Here is a 19,980-nt window from a genome sequence, read left to right as displayed (position 1 = left end):
AATGCACCCAGAACAATGAGAGTTTCAAACACTGCCGCCAAAATGCCTATGTTCAAACTAACAAAAAAAAATGTTTCAGGTATGCCAAAATGGTATGTGTGCTATGCATTCAAATAATTTAGGGCATGCATGCACTCCTCACTAGAGCTCCATCAGTTCACAAGTCATTACTGATGTAACATAAATGAAAAATGGGTGTCATCAGCATACTGGGGGGAATTATCTTGAGTGCAAGTAATATAAGACTGTCTTTCCCAAGCCTTTGGTGCTTGTTGTGGAGCTTTAGGGGGAAGCAAAGTCTTTATGGTGTGTGTGGTTTTTAGATGACAAAAACTAGAGGGAGAGACCTCTATTATTTTTACCTTTCCCAAACCTAGATAAGAGATAAGGCACTGCCTCTACCTTGGAGTAGCAAGTATATCTCTTGTTTCTTTTAAATAAATAATAGTATTACAGAGCTGCAAGAGAGCTTGATCAGTGGCCTGCTCAATGCATGGTGGGACAGCAGTGTCCCAGACAGATGACTCCACATCCTTTACATAAATTCCTCCAGGGAGGAGAAGCTCTTGCTGTTTCTTCTCTAAAGTGCATCACAGGCTGGGTCTTACTATCTCATTTGGCCTTGAGGTTTGGGGAAGGTAAAACACACCAGGAGTTTTCTCTGTGTCCTTTTTACTTCTTCATAACCCCGTTGCAAGTGGTAGAGATCCCAGCCTCTCCTCGAAGCTTCAAGCGCACACAGAAGAACACTAGATTGACTCTTGGGGGCAAGCTTGATGTTACACACAGATGCCTAATTCTCCCCTACCAATCTTTTAAAATGAAAAAGGAGCCTTAGGGAGTTGCCATCTTCCTTTTGAGCGCTCCCCCTTACATGCTGGTCTTACCTGATAGCAGCTGGTCAGAAAGGGCTATTTTCATTTAAGAAAAAAAAAGAGAGAAGTTACATGCATCTGTGTTTGATGTCTGGCTTCGGTGTTCAATTCCTATGTGTATTTTCCTATTCTTTTATTGTTAATCTGAATAGAAGTATAGAAACTGTTTAATTATAGATGTTCATAATATGGTGACTTTATTGCCCTCTAGCTGTGGCTTTTGAGAAATGAAACTGAAATTTAAAAGTAATTGCTATTTCTTTGCCAGTTTTTTAATCGGCATACTAAGGTCAGATGACCCTGCTCAATACTGTCTCTCCTCTGCTCAAGGGGTACAAAAGGACAACTTTTTAGCAACCTGGCACTTTTCATCCAGTGGAATGACTTCACTGGCAGGCTTGTAGTTTTTGCACCATACTTTCTCTTCCTACTTTCTGTTGATGCTGAATGTAAGAGATTGGAGAGGCACTGCCATTGAGGTGTTCTTCCACCTTATATCTAGCAATGTAAGCTTTATTGCAAACTCTTCTGTTACCAGTTTCATTTTTATCTAGTTTTGCTTCTCAGCATGTGCATTTCTCTTGTAATTAATGTGACCCCCATCTTTACAGATCATCATTGCCTCAAGTAACAGTGCAATTTTTGCACAGTGCATTTCTTCATGTGTGTATTTTGGTTTTTAATTTAATCTAAATCTTTGTGTGAAGTATTGAGTCAAACAATTCCTATTAGTTTGGGTCATGCCTTTCCACTGTAAGCTGCAAACCTGCTCAATTAAAATCAATGAGGTGGCTATTGTTTGTTTTTTGTTTGTTTTTAAAAAGACTGATTTCACCCTTTGATTCAGAATTGTCCAGGATTTGTAAATGCTATGTACAGGTATGTCAGCTGATTTCATGCAGTATGCCGCTGTTATCTACACCAGATAGGTCATTTATTTCTGCATGATCTGTTGTTGTTGTTAGGCATATATTTAATTGTTCTTTCTCTAGTGATGGCCAGTTTCCTTGGTTCATTTGGGTTGTTGCTTGCAACCCTGAGATGGTGTTGGCTCTACTACTCCAGTCCAGTATACTGACAAATCTTTTTCCTTTTTGACTGCCTAAATACTTAGTAGAATTCCTTCTCATTTTCACTAGGATGCAGCTGTGGTGTGACCATTCTATAGTTTTGCATTTTCTGTCTCTGACAGCAGCAAAATATTAGTTTGGATTATTCGTTTTCTAAAAAACCACAAACTCTGAAGATGAATCTAGACAGGTATCACCTTAGCACATAAAAAACCCCAAGGGTAGCCATGTGATCCATAAGAAAATAAAAATCCAGAAACCCATAGTTGGATAATACCTTTATTAGGACCAAACAGAAAATGTGTTAAGCTGTTATCCAAGATGTATGATAGAGAAAGGACTATGGTTCACCTGAAGCATGCTTCAGGTGGCAAAAAAGGAAGGTTCACTTGACATTTGATTCAGAGGCTGTATGTGTGTTTTTGAGGAGTGGATGCAAGGGAAAGTAGCATTTACTCCACAGCAGTAAAAACTGAACTTCTGTGTGCAATATGTATCTGTAAATAGCCTGAGAGGTATGATTGTGTGGGAAGGCTGTCACTCCATAACTAAACATTTTGACTTGATCTTGAACACCAGATTGTGCTGAGACAGACCTGTAGTTTTAAACTTAAAAGTAACTTGGTAAAGGTAAGGTAAAGGGACCCCTGACCATTAGCTCCAGTCGTGGACGACTCTGGGGTTGTGGCTCTCATCTCGCTTTATTGGCCGAGGGAGCCGGCGTACAGCTTCCAGGTCATGTGGCCAGCATGACTAAGCTGCTTCTGGCGAACCAGAGCAGCTCACGGAAATGCTGTTTACCTTCCCACCTATTTATCTACTTGCACTTTGACGTGCTTTCGAACTGCTAGGTTGGCAGGAGCAGGGACCAAGCAACGGGAGCTCACCCCCTCATGGGGATTCAAACAGGCAATCTTCTGATCGGCAAGTCCTAGGCTCTGTTGTTTAACCCACAGTGCCACCCGTGTCCCTTAAAAGTAACTAATAATATTGAAAACAGAAAGCATTTTAGTTTTCCTGCCCAAGAAAATGTGAAACGTGCCTGTGCTTGGTCATGGGAATGTGAGAAATGCTTTTGAAGGGTTGAGGCAACTAATTTGGGGGGAAATTGTAATCTTCTGAGGAATGCTAACTTAATCCTTGTGAGTAAACTGCATTTCCCCCCAGCATTTGAGCCATAAATTCTGGTTGCTAGTGTGTGTGTGCGGGGGGGACGGACATTTCTTCACTGTCCATCACATCCACGTAAACATGTTGTGTGGCAGCCATTGGCAGCCAGTGTCCCCACTGTGGAAGGACATGTGGATCCACAATTGGCCTCCACCCGTGTTTATGGAAGACAATCTTTCTCAGCTACGAGTGATCACCAAAGAAGAAGATTACTAATTGAGGAAACCACCCACACCTATGATGCTCCTACAATTTTTGTACCTACTTTAGGTGTGTGTGTGTGTGTGTGTGTGTGTGTGTGTGTGTATGTATGAGTTGCTCCTGAGTGTTGACATTTGTTCTGCACCTTTCTTTCCCAACATGCCTTTCTTCAACTGTCAAAGTTTTTTTTTTTAAAAAATGGTGAGCAGTCTTTCTTCCCATGACAAGCCGTTGCATAATTCTGTGATTCTATATCTTCACTCCTTTGGCTACTGTAAGGACAGCAACATAAAGGGAGCTGTTTCAATTGCTCAAAAGCATGCACAAGGACCCCGTGGAATCTCATCTTTGCTCTGTGCCATAACTACTAATGTAGAAGGAATGAGATCTGAAGCGGGTGCATGCTTCACCTTGAGTAAAATAAAATACCAGCCACTTTAGATAGATTTTGAAAATGGCAACTTGGTTTCTAACTTCTACTGGTTTGTTTGTTTTTTTGGTCTCGTCAGCCCCTTACTGTGTTTGATATGTGTTCTCTTACTAGCTGTGCCACGCATTTACTAGAGTTTACTTTATGATACATTTATTTGCTGTGATATCCTCGAAGCCTGAAATCGTTGGAACTGATTTCTTTCCCACTGGGATTTAAAAGAGAATCCTTCAAATATATTTTGCAGTCCTGTGATGCTTCCATTTTTTTAGTTGCATTTGAGCATGTGTACTTAAATATGAACTCAGTTCTTGCGTTGAAGGATTTTGGTTATCATTACAAATTATATTAAACCATGCTGAATTCTCTGTGAAGTCAACTAGAAGACTAGATGGTTCTCTTGCTATGATTTAATTTAAGCCATTTATGTGTTTGTGAATGTTATATAGCGTGCTTGCATTGTATTTTGGTTTTCATCATATTCTAAGGATTGCGCCTTCTCTTAACCTTGTTGGAAGCCCCATTTGAAAAGTGAATTCATGCTGACTTTTGTGATACTTACTTTATTTTGTATTTGTGGAAGGTTTGTATGGAAAACAAATGTTTTTCAGAAAAAGCAGTACATAAAGCAAAAACAATATTAATCAATAATTGCAAACTATGCAAACACAGAGTTTCAAAGTAATCCATCTTTTTCAACAGAGCAGGAAAGTCACCATTATAGCTCATCATATGTCAGAATTCAGTGATGAGCACTACTTGATCTTCACACCAAGAAGTGCTTTCATCTCCCTCTCAAAACAGCCTCTCGCTGTATCATAAGCAAACGTCTTTATAGTGTCATTGGAGTGGAGTTTCAAAAGCAGTTGTGACCTGGTGCTTTGTAGAGGATGGTAGAAGGGGAGAGAAAGAATTACAGTCCCAGTAAGTAATCCCAAAATCTTTTCCACATGCAAGCTTCCTGAATTGTTGGTCTCTTCTTAATGTAGCATGGCATCTGTTAAATTTTCAGGAAAATTGAATCTTTTTAATACGTCTAATTAATATATTGGAGCACCCAGCAAAGTGAATCACATAATTGCAATAAATCATAGAGATTGCTGTGACCTGTGGGTGATTTTAAGAATGAAGATTATATCTAATGTATGCTCATTATATATTATATACTATTCTGCAGACAGGTTCTGTGTGGTTCTGACAGCAGATATATTATACCACAGAGAAGTAGCTCCTATGCCTCTGTGATAAACGTGAGCCTAACCTTTTCCTGGGTCACTGTAAAACCTTTTGTATCTTTGGTCTCTGATGGAAGACGGTTGTGCTGTCTAACTTTAAAACAAAGCTTCCAGCTTGGTGATAATAACACACTAGTATTCAATATGGGTCCAACCTGGGATGCTTGTGATTGGTACCTTATTCGTAGCAGGTTTACAAGACACCTCATAAGGACGCCACTTTCTCATTCAGCTGTGAAATCTGCTAAGCAGTCAGTTTTGAAGCTTTGGAAGACTGGATGAGCATCAGTTAATCTGTAGGGATTCCAGGAATAAACAGCCACAGTGCATGTTTTTCCCTTTACACACACCCCTTGCTGGTTGCTGTCTCCTACTTGCATATTTGATGCACTTGAACAGTTGACCACGAGATGGCATCATATCATTTTTGAAGGCTGTGGTCTAGTTGAAGAAGTTTTTTTGTTTTTGGAAAGAAATGTTAACAGTGCTCACCAGTAAAACAGAACTTTCAGCTAAGCTCACTCATCCATATATTTCACCTGTGCAAAGCAAATGCCCACCAAGCAGTGAAGAATGCTACCATTCTACATATCTCTGGGATCTCCTCCTCCTCTTCTCTCTCTTTTTACATGTAACTGATAGCTATATGTAGCTAAATTGTTTTCACATGTAGGGTTTATATGGTAATCATCATCTCCAACTGTTACATGGTACAACCGTATGGAATGGAAATGTGAGATCTTTCTTGCTTTCTCTTTTCCTTGGTCAGGTGATTGAGGCACAACAGGTCATACACACATAACTCACCAATTTAGAATGCAACTTAAGATACTAGCATCCATGAAAGTAGCTGATATAATGGTAGAATTATAGAATTGTAGACACTGTAAGGCAGGGGGGATCTTTTTGCCCAATGTGGGGTTGCCACTTTTTGCCCTCTACCCTGAGATTAAGAGTCTCTTGCTTTACTGATTGAGCTATCCCAGCATGAGCACATAACCTATATATCCAACAGAGAGTTTATTCAGCTTGCTCAATCAATGTATTTCTTCCTCTTGGGTTTTCTGCATTCTGTTTATAAACAAGGCATTATGGACATAGGGAAAGCTGTGGTGCTGCTAATAGTTAAACCGTCCACATACTCATAAGCTTTTAACTCATCTCCCTTATATTAAGCTGTGCACAAAATTGAGTCTATTCCTAGTTAAATACTTGGGTAATAGAGTCTGCTATTTAGTGGAAGAGTTATGCAAATGGCTTTTTTGTTTCACACGAATGGGTCTTATAGACTGTAAGTTTCATTGATAATGTAATTAGACTGTTACTTACCATTTGAAAGCAGCAAGCTGCATGGAAGCATCAGATTTAACTGCCATATACGTCACTTAATGAAACTTCTTACAGTGAACATAGAAATGCATAGTTCAGTTAGTATCTTCTTCTTGAGTTTTACCATGTTTTCTCATTTGGGATTTATATTTACTTGTATACCTGGCTTTTATCATCACTGTACAACCCATTTACTACTACTATCTTTTATCTAATATCAGTTTTGTGCTGTCTTCCTGTCCCCCGCTTCCTGGTTCAATTTTCAGAGAAGGAGATTGGAATATTGTTCAATTTTGAACACATTTGGGGAGCTGTGGGTTTTCTTTCTTTCTTTTTTAAAAGCCATATCATGGTTTCAGTTTGTGGTCTCAGAATACAGTTGGAAACAAATCACTGTGCCCAGCTTCATGTGTCAGGGGAAAACTCAGTTGGTTTATATTGAAAGTGGGCACCTCTTTTGGCATGCAACAAGTCCCTTCTGTGCATTAGCCCGAGGTTTGCTGCAGCTTGTGTATGTGAAACCAAGGGTTGCAGGCAGCTTTACCTGCAGCAATTGTATGTGGATTGCTCTTTTAGAAGACAAAGTCCAGCAACTGGAGGAACGTGTAGCTATGCTCCAAAGAATTAGAGAGCTGGAGCTCTTCTTGGAAGCAACAGAGAACACCCGTCTCCACCAAGGAGGAGACGGGACACCCCTGAGAAGGAGGCTAGTTCACCAACACAGGTGCCAGATATATGGAGAAACGTGACTCAAAGAAGTAGGAGGCCCAGGGTTCGCTCTGATTGTTTAGAAATACGCAATCACTTTGAAGTCCTCTCCCCTAGCATGGAAGACGAAGAACAGACTCCATTTGAGGATCTCTCCCTCATTACAGTCGATCAGGTATATGAAGATGAGCAGCAAAGTCAGTCCTCAGGGAATGTGCAGGCGACCTTGGAACGGACAGCTCACGGAAGAACCCCGACCAAACCTAAGAGGAGGCGTGTAGTGGTGATAGAGGATTCCCTACTGAGGGGAACAGAAGCAGTGATCTGTGGGCCTGACAAGATGTCTCGGGAGGTGTGCTGTCTCCCCGGGGCTAAGATCCAAGATGTAACTGAACGACTGCAAGGAATCATAAAACCCACTGACAAATACCCCTTCCTCTTGGCTCATGTGGGAACCAATGACACTGCAAGCAATAGCCTCCAGAAGATCAAAAGAGACTACAAGGCTCTGGGCAGGAAATTGAAGCAATTAAATGCACAAATTGTCATCTCATCTGTCCTCCCAGCTGAACGACGTGGCCCAGGGAGAGAGGGAAAAATAGTGGAAATGAACAGTTGGCTTCGCAAATGGTGTAAACAGGAACTGTTTGGATTCTTAGATCACGGACTGCAGTTTCTTGAAGATGGACCTCTGGCAAGTGATGGGCTGCACCTCACAACGGTTGGGAGAAATGTTTTTGCCAAAAATCTCAGAAACCTCATCAGGAGGGCTTTAAACTGACTAATGTGGGGGAGGGAGACAGTGCTCCTGAAGGTAGGAGTCTATCAGTTGATGAAGATGATCATCCATATGTCATAGACCAAATGGAGCAAACAGCACGCAGACCTAGTGGTGGGAGGAAAAAATCCTTAAATAAGAGACACGGGGGAATGATTAATGGACTTCAATGTCTGTACACTAATGCGCAAAGCATGGGAAATAAACAAGATGAGCTTGAGCTCTTGTTAAAGCAAACTAAATATAATATAATAGGCATCACTGAAGCCTGGTGGGATAAGTCCCACGATTGGAATGTAATAATGGAGGGATACAATCTATTTCAGAGAAACAGGCCAGACAAGAAAGGAGGAGGAGTGGCGTTATATGTCAGGGATGTGTATACCTGTGAAGAGATCCAAGATTTAGAACCTCAAAGCCAAAGTGAGAGCATTTGGGTCAAAATTAAGGGAGAGAAGAATAACAGAGACCTCATTGTGGGAGTTTACTATAGATCCCCAAGCCAAACGGAGGACATAGATGATGCCTTCCTGGAACAGATGGCCAAGCATGCAAAAGGAAGGGAGATAGTAGTAATGGGGGACTTCAATTACCCGGATATTTGTTGGATGTCAAACTCAGCCAAGAGCATAAGGTCAAACAGATTCCTCACTGGCCTTGCAGACAACTTCATTGTCCAGAAAGTGGGAGAAGCAACAAGAGGAACAGCCATTTTAGATCTGGTCCTAACCAATGTTGATGACCTGGTTAGTGGGGTAGAAGTGGAAGGATCATTAGGCGCGAGTGATCATGCTCTTCTGAAGTTTACTATACAGCGGAAAGGAGCAGCCAAGCATACTAGAACTCAATTTCTTGACTTTAAGAAAGCCGACTTCATAAAACTTAGGGAAGTGCTGGGTGAGATCCCATGGACAGTAATACTAAAAGGAAAGGGAGTTCATGATGGCTGGGAGTTTGTTAAGAGGGAGATAGTAAAAGCACAATGTCAGGCAATACCAATGAGACGGAAACATGGAAGGTGCCTAAAGAAGCCAGGGTGGCTATCTAAAGAACTTTTAATTGAGTTAAGATTAAAAAAGGATGTGTACAAAAAATGGAAAAGGGGGGAAACCACCAAAGAGGAATTCAAACAAATAGCCAGCACATGTAGACACAAAGTCAGAAAAGCTAAAGCACAGAATGAACTCAGGCTTGCTAGAGAGGTTGAAAGCAACAAAAAAGGCTTTTATGGGTATGTCCGTAGCAAAAGGAAGAACAAAGAAACAGTGGGGTCACTCAGAGGAGAAGATGGTGAAATGCAAACAGGGGACACAGAAAGGGCTGAACTCCTCAATGCCTTCTTTGCCTCCGTCTTCTCCGATAAAGAAAACAATGCCCGACCTGAAGAATTTGGAGCAAATGATTCAGCAGAGGAAGCACAGCCCAGAATAACTAAGGAGATAGTAGAAGAATACTTGGCTAGTTTAGATGTATTCAAGTCTCCAGGGCCAGATGAACTGCATCCAAGAGTATTAAAAGAACTGGCAGATGTGATCTCAGAACCACTGGCAGTCATCTTTGAGAATTCCTGGAGAACAGGCGAAGTCCCGGCAGACTGGAGGAGGGCAAATGTTGTCCCTATTTTCAAAAAGGGGGAAAGAGAGGACCCAAATAATTACCGCCCAGTCAGTCTGACATCAATACCAGGGAAGATTCTGGAGCAGATCATTAAGCAAACAGTCTGTGAGCACCTAGAAAGGAATGCTATGATCACCAATAGTCAGCATGGATTTCTGAAAAATAAGTCATGTCAGACTAACCTGATCTCATTTTTTGACAGAATTACAAGCCTGGTAGATGAAGGGAACGCAGTGGATGTAGCCTACCTTGATTTCAGCAAGGCATTCGACAAGGTGCTCCATGATATTCTTGTAAAGAAGCTGGTAAAATGCGGTCTTGACTATGCTACCACTCAGTGGATTTGTAACTGGCTGACTGACCGAACCCAAAGGGTGCTCATCAATGGTTCCTCTTCATCCTGGAGAAGAGTGACTAGTGGGGTGCCACAGGGTTCTGTCTTGGGGCCGGTCTTATTCAACATCTTTATCAACAACTTGGATGATGGATTCAAGAGCATCCTGATCAAATTTGCAGATGACACCAAACTGGGAGGGGTGGCTAACACCCCAGAGGACAGGATCACACTTCAAAACGACCTTGACAGATTAGAGAACTGGGCAAAAACAAACAAGATGAATTTTAACAGGGAGAAATGTAAAGTATTGCACTTGGGCAAAAAAAATATGAGAGGCACAAATACAAGATGGGTGACACCTGGCTTGAGAGCAGTACATGTGAAAAGGATCTAGGAGTCTTGGTTGACCACAAACTTGACATGAGCCAACAGTGTGACGCGGCAGCTAAAAAAGCCAATGCAATTCTGGGCTGCTTCAATAGGAGTATAGCATCTAGATCAAGGGAAGTAATAGTGCCACTGTATTCTGCTCTGGTCAGACCTCACCTGGAGTACTGTGTCCAGTTCTGGGCACCACAATTCAAGAAGGACACTGACAAACTGGAACGTGTCCAGAGGAGGGCAACCAAAATGGTCAAAGGCCTGGAAATGATGCCTTATGAGGAACGGCTAAGGGAGCTGGGCATGTTTAGCCTGGAGAAGAGGAGGTTAAGGGGTGATATGATAGCCATGTTCAAATATATAAAAGGATGTCATATAGAGGAGGGAGGAAGGTTGTTTTCTGCTGCTCCAGAGAAGCGGACACGGAGCAATAGATCCAAACTACAAGAAAGAAGATTCCACCTAAACATTAGGAAGAACTTCCTGACAGTAAGAGCTGTTTGACAGTGGAATTTGCTGCCAAGGAGTGTGGTGGAGTCTCCTCCTTTGGAGGTCTTTAAGCAGAGGCTTGACAACCATATGTCAGGAGTGCTCTGATGGTGTTTCCTGCTTGGCAGGGGGTTGGACTCGATGGCCCTTGTGGTCTATTCCAACTCTATGATTCTATGATTCTATGAAAAGAAACCATGGTTTCTAGGTGTACTTTAACCTGGCCAATGTGTTAAGATTGAGAGATTCAAGACACACCCTGTGATCTTATTGACACTTTACCCTGTCAAATAGACACACTACTACTCCATCGTCCCACATAAAATGAAATGCCTAGGGTGGTGGCAGAGGGGGGAGTTGAAGTATAATTACTATTCAAATTGTATCCTAAAATGGAAAGAGGTGGATTCTGAGTTTTGATACAGAAATTCAAAGGCCGGGTTTTCTATTTCAAAATTGATTATTGGTTGTGTAGGGAAGAGAATGATGTTGGCTTCTTTTAAGATGAGCTTTAAGGCTGTTAAAATGGATTGAGCATGCAAGAGTATGCATTTCAAATTCCCCCATGCAACTCTTAGGGTAGATTCATCCAGTTGTTTTCCTCACACCACAAAGGGTTTTAAGTCCCTTTGTGTTGTTTCCAGTTTTTCATCACGGCTCACAGATGTGCATAGCCTTCATCTGAAAAGCCTGGGTTCATTTGATGTGGGTAGTGGGTGGAGTTTGGATGATATCACACAGGTTTAAAATTACCATCTCATTCATTTTACTCTTTTGAAGGCACCTTGTAACCTAGATCTCAATTTTAAAATATGTGCGTAATGTGTTTTGTGTGGCAATAGTGAAGAGAGTTAACTGACCATTTAAAAAAGTTTGTTGTTTTCCTGAGGGGAAATTTCTTAATTGGCTTAAACAATCACAGCAAACTCCTAGCATAAATCAGCCACCACACTCAGCTCTGTTGAGAAATACCATGCAAATTCTCATAGGATTTTATCAATGAGTAGGAAATTTCCTTTTGTGTACCTACTTACTGATGTAATTAACATATACATCACTTTTCAGGAAAAACATTTCCCAAAGTGTTTAACACATAATAAATTGTGATGTGTACTCTCTTGCCTTTTCCTTTAGTATCCAAGTCCCATGGAGAAGCATGTCACGGCTGTAAAAACAGTAGAAGAGAAAACAGGTAAGTTGGACACTTCACTGTTGCTTAGAAGGTTCCAGAAAGTTTTCAGTAATTTACAGGTACGTGAGAGCAGTAACTAAGGTTACTCCGAGGTTTGGGGTGAAATGTCATCAATATGTTGTGACCCTTGGCTCTACCTTGGAGCTAAATGGTGGGGGAAAGCACACTGAAATTAAATCTAGCTAGAAGGGGTGGTTTTGGCTAGGGGTTCTTCCAGCTGGGGGATAGGCGCACAAGCTTATTCTGTGTGGTTGCACTCTCAACGAAGGATCAGGTATGCAGCTTGGAGGTGCTGCTTTATCTTTTCTGAATGTAATGGAAATTATTTCTTGTACTCACCTCACACATTGCTTGAGGCAGCTGGCACAAATCATGCCTTGACTTACAGGGCCTCTGGTTTAGGCAGGTGATACTGAACCAGTAGGGTTCTCTTTCAGCCTTCTAGTCCTCTATGCTTGTGCTGCTAAGGTTGTGAGGTAAAGGGAGATAGTAGGAAAGGTCTCCCTTGCCTACCCCAGAATACCTTCATCTTCTTTGCCTGCCTGGAGTACATGTCTGGGTAGGCTTGCCTAAATAGAAAAGATTTCAGCAGGCCCTGAAAGGAATATAGTGAAAAGGCCTGCCTAATGGTGAGGGAGTTTGAGTGTAAAAGCTGCCACACTAAAACACCAATTCCTAACAAGTTAAGATTAAATGTTATGGGGCAGCTGTAAAAATGCCACTTCCAGAGATTGAAGTGGTTTTGTGCCACTCATGGGTTGAGCTGATCCACTGATATATAGAGGTGGGTGATTACTGAGAGCTAATTTTTAAGCTGCCCATGGACCACTTCACTCCAATTTGGCAGTAGTTACTGAATTGCTTGCATCTTCATTTGGGAGCTGTGGATCAGGTGATCTCGCATTGAACCTCCTGAATTCTTCCCCGCACCCAACCCTTACCCATTACTAAATTTGCAGTCAGAATCCATAAATATTCATCCCTGTTTCTGAGATTCAGCCTCTGTGGCTCAGAGCACTTTGGAGACAGCAATTTGCGAACTATCTCCCTGGCTCTTGTTCTTTCTGTGCATTGCCCTCATGCCTCAACTGGCTCTTGAAGACAAATTGCCCAGTTGCCCACCATTAGGAAGCGGTTGCAGACCAAGTTTATTGCAGCCAGACTGCTTTTTCTGTTCTCCCAGAAGAACCCTCTTCTCAGCCAAGTCTCTCATACTGAGATGGCAGAAGAACAGAAAGTAGGAGCAGCCCGGGTGGAGGAAAGGAATTAGTGTTGTTCCCCCTCCCCAATGCAGATGCTGCAAAAGGACTACATAAAAGATGATCTCTGCTTCAAGTAGCTGAAGCTGAGGCAGGCAGGGCTCTCAGCACAAATCTCCCCTTTCCCATTTTTCACACCATTCACTTCAGTCTTTTGAGTTTAGTTATTCTCCCCCACCACTGAAAAAAAAAGAGGCTCAAATTCTGGATTTTCCATTGCATATTATATATAATAATAGTTTTAGCCATCCCTTTCTCTTGGGAAATACCAGTTTATGACCCCTTGTAAATGTGTCACACTGGGAAAGACAAATATACTGCCAGCGTGGTTATTTAAAGCCTACTGCAAAATGCTGCCTCCCAGGAACAAAACCAGGGGAAGAAAAAAACACAGATAAACTTTGTGCGGGAGAGATTTGTCTCTTCCTGAGAACTCCTTTTCCACCGGGCTGTGTGCCTAGTCAGATCATCAATTAACATCATCCTGAGGCTTCTGGACTTGATTGGGATCATTAAATATTAACATGCAAAGTGAGTTTGGAAGCCAGTCACGTTCTTATTGTAGCTCAATAACTATAATTTGTGAAGGGTTTTAGAGGCGGTGGGGCTTTTCTTTCTTTCTTTGGTAGGGAGCTTTGTTCTTGTCACTGGCCCAACTCATTATAAAAATAAATTCTAATTGTTCGAGAGAATTGCTTTAGGCCTCAAACATTGACAATGGTGGGTGGAGAGGTATTTTGTACTCTTAGGATGTATTTCAAAATGCAGAGTGAGCAGAACAAGCCATTTTTGATCTGAAGTGCTGACCCAGGAAGATATTTGAAGCTTGTAGCTAGCAACATGAGAGCCTCGAAAATTAACTCCCCAACTGCTACCAGCTAAATTGTAGAGCAATTCCATTGCAGTTCTAGCCAAATCTGTGAAGCTCGGATTTGGAATTGTGTGATGCTTTGTCATTGCCAGCATAGATGCCAATAAAATGTTTGAACCACACCATCTGTCCCCTGCCCAGTAGGGTTTTTTGTATGTGTTGAGGTGGGCAAACATACTATAGTTTTGGGACTAAGCATATAACCCTTTAAACGTTTTCATCATGGTCCATCTGGCAACTGGGCTGGAATCCTTTGGCTGCTGAGAAGAAGGGACATTGAATCCCTCTACCACATTCAGGCTTCCTTGCATCTATAGTGCAAGCCTTTGGTTTTGTTTTCTTACTATAAAAAAAATCTCTATTTTCCAAAATAGCACTTTCGTAAGTTGGTTTGTTCTTTTATGCTCAGATTTGTCTACAGGAATCATATACCGGAGGAGGATTGCAACGTGCCAGAATGTAATTCCACACTTCTTAAGACAGGTAATTAATGTCAGTCAAGGTTGATGCGTGCTGGTTTTTAAGGATATAGGGGGAACGGTGCAGGTTTGTAGCCACAAAGAATGAATTGTCCACTTGAACTAGGAAGGTTCTAAGTATCCTGGGTGGACCACGTGAGGATAGGCAACAGCAGCTCATGTGGGCGAGGCGAGGAGGGTGTGGGGAAGTGGCCTTGTCCTGGTGGAAGCACTGTGCTTGGATGGGGATGGGGTGGAAGTCAGAGAGGCTTCTGTGGGGCTTCTGCCACCAACACTCAGAGCCCCCTTGACCTTGCTGCTACCAATTTGCCCCATCCCTGTACTTACAAGCACAGCAATGCTGTCCAGAGGATGCTGTGCCCCCCATATGAGCCACTACTGAGGATGGGACTGTGTTTGAAATCCTGTATCCTTCCCTTAGTTCCTAAAAGAGCATTTTCCAAAAACAACTCTTATCTGCCATTTTGAGAGCTTGAAAAGGAAATCAAAACAATGTCCTTATAATCTAGGACTCTCTTTTTTAAAAAATCGTAACAGGATAGTGATTTCTTCCGTTTAAACTTTCTGTGTCCTAAAGTTGTAGCTTGGCAACTCTTTGGATTTACATTCTGCTATGTATCACCTTCCATTTTGTGAACTGTTTACTTGCAATCTTTATTCTGTCTGTCAAAACTCAAATGATTTCTCTCTGTCACATTTCTGTTTGCCTTTTTTTTCCATGCCTCGTCCAGATGGGGAAACATAAAAATTCCAGGTACCAAACAGAATGTAAAATGAACCAAATGTTTTGGCTGTTTATGTCTTGAGTGCAACGGTCGACAAATGTCTTCTGTTAGAATACATTACTTTAAGCAGGACATGTGGGCAACTAAAATGCCACATAAATTAAGCTGATGCTTAAGATGCAGCAGTTGGCAAAATCTAACTAGGCACCGAGCCGTGAGAACAAGTCCCTAATTGTTTGCATGGTTTCATCACTAACAGCTAAAAGTTTTTAATTTCTGTATTAGCATCAAGAGATAAATGTTATGGGTGGCTTCAGTCCTTAATTGTTTTATTGTGTGAGGATGGAAACAAATGCTAAATATAAACAAATTCCTCATTCTTTCTTCAAGCACCTTGACGTTATTTAAACATGTAATCATTATGTCTAACAGATCAGTGTCCTGAAAGTGCCCGAGGTCTACCTAGAAGAAGAATCTTGGCTTAATAAGCAGGATAGAATTATGTCTATGAAGACTCGGTGCCTCACATGGACACAGTATGCTACTCTAAAGGAAGAGTCAGTCTTCAGGGAAAGTTCAGAGAATCCAAACTGGTAAGGTGTAACTTATTTATATGCACATTGTTGTATATGGCCTTCTAGTTAATTTATATTTATTCTGTTTACCAGGCAACACCAGGAGGATCTGATGGTTGCGGTTTAGATAATGTAGGCAGCCACATTGTAGCAAGTAGCTTTCAAGCCAGAATTTCACAGCTGATACCGAAATTAGGTCTGCACAACTTGTGACCCACCAAGCCAAATGCAGGCTGGCAGCTGGGCATGCATAACCGAAGGCTTACTGAACTTCTTCCGGTGGCCTGCCTTAGACTTCCAAAACAGGCTCTTTCTGTGTGTTAGCCGAGCCATGAAAATACATGGCTCCTGTGCTATGTCAGAAGTTGTACAGGCAAAACTTTCATAGGCCAAACATAGGGGGAAATATAAAAGCATAGTTTGTTTTGGAAAAAAATAGGTCTGAGGCCTTACTTTACACAATGAGATGTGAAAGCTCAGGAAAACCCCAGAAAAATCGGGGGACTTCCCCTCCCATTTTTCCAGTTCCCCCCAGGCCTTCGCACCTTTATATTCACCCTGTGCCTGCCTGCTAGATCACTCTACCCAGATTGGGAGTAGGTTGGACCAATTAAAGTCCAGAAAGTTAAAGGGCTGTTTAGTGGAGGCAGCTGAGACAATGAATGAAAAGTACTTAGTGACAGTGGTGACATTAAGGAGGAGGGATTGGTTTGGCAGGTTTGCTTCCCTCTGCTTTTTCTCATAGTGCCAGTTTATAAAAAATAAATATATATTTATATAAAAATATATGGCTGGATGTTTTAGGGCAACTGAACTATATTTATTGAATTTGTTCTGGTAAAAAGCAACAAATGTAATGAACCCTCAGTAAGAGTAGAAATGGCACCCGTGAATAATTGGGCTGTAATAAGAAGAAATATGTGATGGAGTGTAAAATGATACTGAATGACACAATCCACTGCAAATTCTTCTACTGGCTCACTGCAATAATGCCTCAAAAATAAAACAACAACAACCCGGGAAGTAAAAATAAAACTGAACAATCTCCCCAAGTTAATAAAAAGGATCAATAAAAAAATATTGCAATTGGAAGTGTGAAGACATATGGGACGTATTTTGGATAGCTGTTCATATGTGTACTCAGTTTTATTTTAGGAATGTCTTCAACAGCTTATTTAAATCTAAAGCAAGTCTTAGTCACTTCTGCTCATTTATTCCTGTATACATATAACTAGGGCCCCTTTCATCAATGCATACCCTCAAAAAGTGAACTTCACCCTTCTACTCCAGGCCAGCTTCTACACAAACACTCTCACATACGCTCTATCTTCCATCCATGTAAGCAGGAAGCATCATCTGGATTCAAAGATGCAAAAACCCTCAGGGAGTGTGCATAGCAGGGCTACCTAGGGGGTGTAGTTCTGGGGAGAGGAGATGTGGCCTGAGGAGAGTCCCATGGGCCAGGTAGAGATGTCTGGGGGACTCCAGGTGACCACTTGGCCTGAGGTGCCCCATCCCTGTTCTAACCAGTGGGTTGGGGCCAATTGCTTGGGGTGACATTTGGCTTGGAAGACATGCAGTTGGCTTCACCTGTGTGCTTGGAATATGACAGGAAGGCATTTCCCACAATGCTCATGAGATGAACTATTGAAGGCCATTTCTGGCCGTTAGAGAGACCTTTAGGGCAGCTTCTCACTAGATAGTGGTGTAAGACTTGCAGGGAAGAGTATATGAGTTTTGCCCCAGGTGAACTTGTTTTGAATTCTGAGCTACCCTTTCCCATTGACATCCTGCTATTTTTGCCTGGAAATTTATACTAACTCCTTAATAAAGTATATAAACAATAAGCTATCGGGTTATGAAAGAGTGCAGAATTCCTTTTTTAACCTGCCAACAAATATGTAACCGCTTTATGAGCTCAGATTTTATGCAAAAAAGAAAAGAAATAAGGTAGTGTAATATTAGTCCTTCAAAATGGTACCAGGAATGGTTCTGAAATTTTCATTTCACTTTTAGGAAGAATGACGTAAGTTCTGAGTACTGTCAGGAAAGTGGTCTTTGTGAGTTTTATAAACAGAATTTGTGCCTCATCAATCAAATGGAATATCTAAGCATACTCCTAGGATCTGATCCGGAAGATGGAATCTGATGGACTGGACAGATCCAAAGGATCTTGCGACACTGGGACAATGGGCAACAAATATAGCAGACTGAACTCTAGTGTTAACATAATGCTTGTACACATTGAAAAACAACAACTCTGGTATCAAACAGTAACTGCTCCGGGGAGGGGCCAAGATGGCGACGAAGTAAGACACGCTTGTCGGAGCTCCCCTTTCCAGTTCATGCTGTAATTTACTCCGCTCCTATTTTTCTCTGGAAGTTGGCACGATAATGTTTTGATGAAAACGCCAGGAACTCACCCGGTGGAAGCTTGCAAAGTCAGCGCCATAAATCTCCTTAATGAGCTTCTCTAACAACCTGATAAGCTGTAACTTGGGCAGTCACCGACCGCGCTTCCCTGGCCTTCCACAGCTCTTGTTTGGCCTTTGAAGGACTCTTAGATAACCGAGCCGCTCAAGGGGTTTAGGATGACGAGCCTAAAACGTGGCCGTACCTCCTCTGTGGAAGACTGTTCCTTTAATGCCTCAGAACCTATGTCTAAGGTTTTGAAGCCTACTGGGCTGGATTCACCACCTAAGATCTTCGAGCCTTCTATCTCATCATTGGAGGAGTTTTTCTGCAACCTTGTGCCTCCTTCACCTGTTACTTCCAAGCAGTTAGATTGCCTACATGATCCTGCAATGACTCCAAACAACCTTTTAAACACCTCCAAGCAGGTAGACTGCCCATGTGACCCTGCAACGACTGCAAATACTCCCTTGCCAGGAGACAAATCGCTGTTGGATATAACCTCCAGCCCAGATGGCCTCTCTCCCTACCCCGACTCTCATCGTAAATCTTTATGTGATATAGTACAATCAGTGGAGCTGAGGACTTTGCAGAAATTTTGCCTGCACTTGGCTGACAAAATAAAGGTGCTATCAGCTTCCATCAATATGTTAGAGGAAAAACTAAATGCCTTCATCAAAACCCCTGTCTCGATTTTGAATCCGCCATTAAATCATCAGGGACCTGATAATCATGAGGCACAGAGTCTAAGTAGGGGGCAGCAGCTAGTAAACCTCCAACTCACTCCTAACAATATATGCTTGAACATCGCTCACTCCTGCTTCCCCTACTATGCCTGGAGAAATTGTAAAGCAGCTGTGATCTCATTGCGAAGGTTGACCAGGTCCTACTTGGCCCAGGGTGGTCTCCTATCATTAGAATGGCTGCCAGAGACTCCAAAATTTAAGCGCTTGTTGCTCAAGTTCGACTCTCCCAGGCTTCCTGCACTTTTGAGCAAACTTCAAAATCGTCTCAGCTGGTTTGGAATCTTCCCACAAAGATGCTTCTTTAACAACTGTAGGGGCACTATTGGGAAAACCCCAAACTCAGCAAACTTGGTTAGCAGGCCTACAAGGAGGATTGAGGATTATGATCGGAATTCCCAGCAACGGACCCTTCCTATGAACCCCTCCCCACGATTTACTAACCGACCATCCCACCGGCAAGAAGGGACTGCCTTAAGGGGTAGAGCTTTGACAGGTCCAGCTTCGGCTATTATAGATGCTCCTAAAGATTGCCAGACACAAGCCCATGTGGACCCCCCTGCAGCGATAACGATCTCCAGTCCTCAAAATGGCTGCATTCCTTGTGCTGATACCATGACGATGCAAGAGACTCTGGGAGATCCAGCAGCCCTTTGGACAAACACTGAGGCAGTGGCAAGGCTAAACATGCTACTGGAAGCTAACCGAAAAGGATGTCTTTCTTCTGTCTTACATAGTGCTTTTCCATCAACAAGCCTCAATCCTCAAGGCACGACTCCTGCAACTATAGAGCATACGGCAAACGACGAGTCTATGGACTTGTCGGCTAGTAACACCCCCTCGTACCAAGACTTTCTCTTACAGCGATCTATAAATTCGCCCCAGCCACTGGCTGCTCCTGTGACATGTGACAACTTGAACCTGAAATGCAAACAATCAAAAATCACTGCCTTTTTTCACCCTACTGCCCCTCCACGCAGCGTGCACCCCCATTTGGATTCTCCAGGATTAACCACGCAAGAGAAATCATGACTTGAGGGAAACACAAAGCGGCCTCTTACACTACTATCATGGAATGTGGCTGGTATTAAATCCAAACTGACA

General features: G+C 42.3%; 1 protein-coding gene across 3 annotated transcripts in view; it reads left to right on the top strand.

Moving 5' to 3' along the window:
* PRELID2 (PRELI domain containing 2) overlaps positions 1–19,980 on the top strand; it is a 65,487-nt gene that overhangs the window by 4,377 nt on the left and 41,130 nt on the right. For 2 of the 3 annotated variants that reach the window (XM_081181048.1, XM_081181050.1), the window contains exons 2-4: positions 11,755–11,812; positions 14,352–14,425; positions 15,579–15,739. In XM_081181048.1, the coding sequence (XP_081037174.1) occupies positions 11,755–11,812; positions 14,352–14,425; positions 15,579–15,739 (293 nt within the window). Of the gene's footprint in view, positions 1–11,754; positions 11,813–14,351; positions 14,426–15,578; positions 15,740–17,737; positions 18,001–19,980 lie in introns of those variants that run through there. The other variant, XM_081181049.1, reaches the window with a different exon arrangement.

This window comes from Podarcis bocagei (genome assembly GCF_964188305.1).
Source record: "Podarcis bocagei genome assembly, chromosome: 2".
NCBI lineage: Eukaryota > Metazoa > Chordata > Lepidosauria > Squamata > Lacertidae > Podarcis > Podarcis bocagei.
Note: the sequence above shows the minus strand (reverse complement) of the source record. Positions and strands in the feature narration are given on the sequence as shown.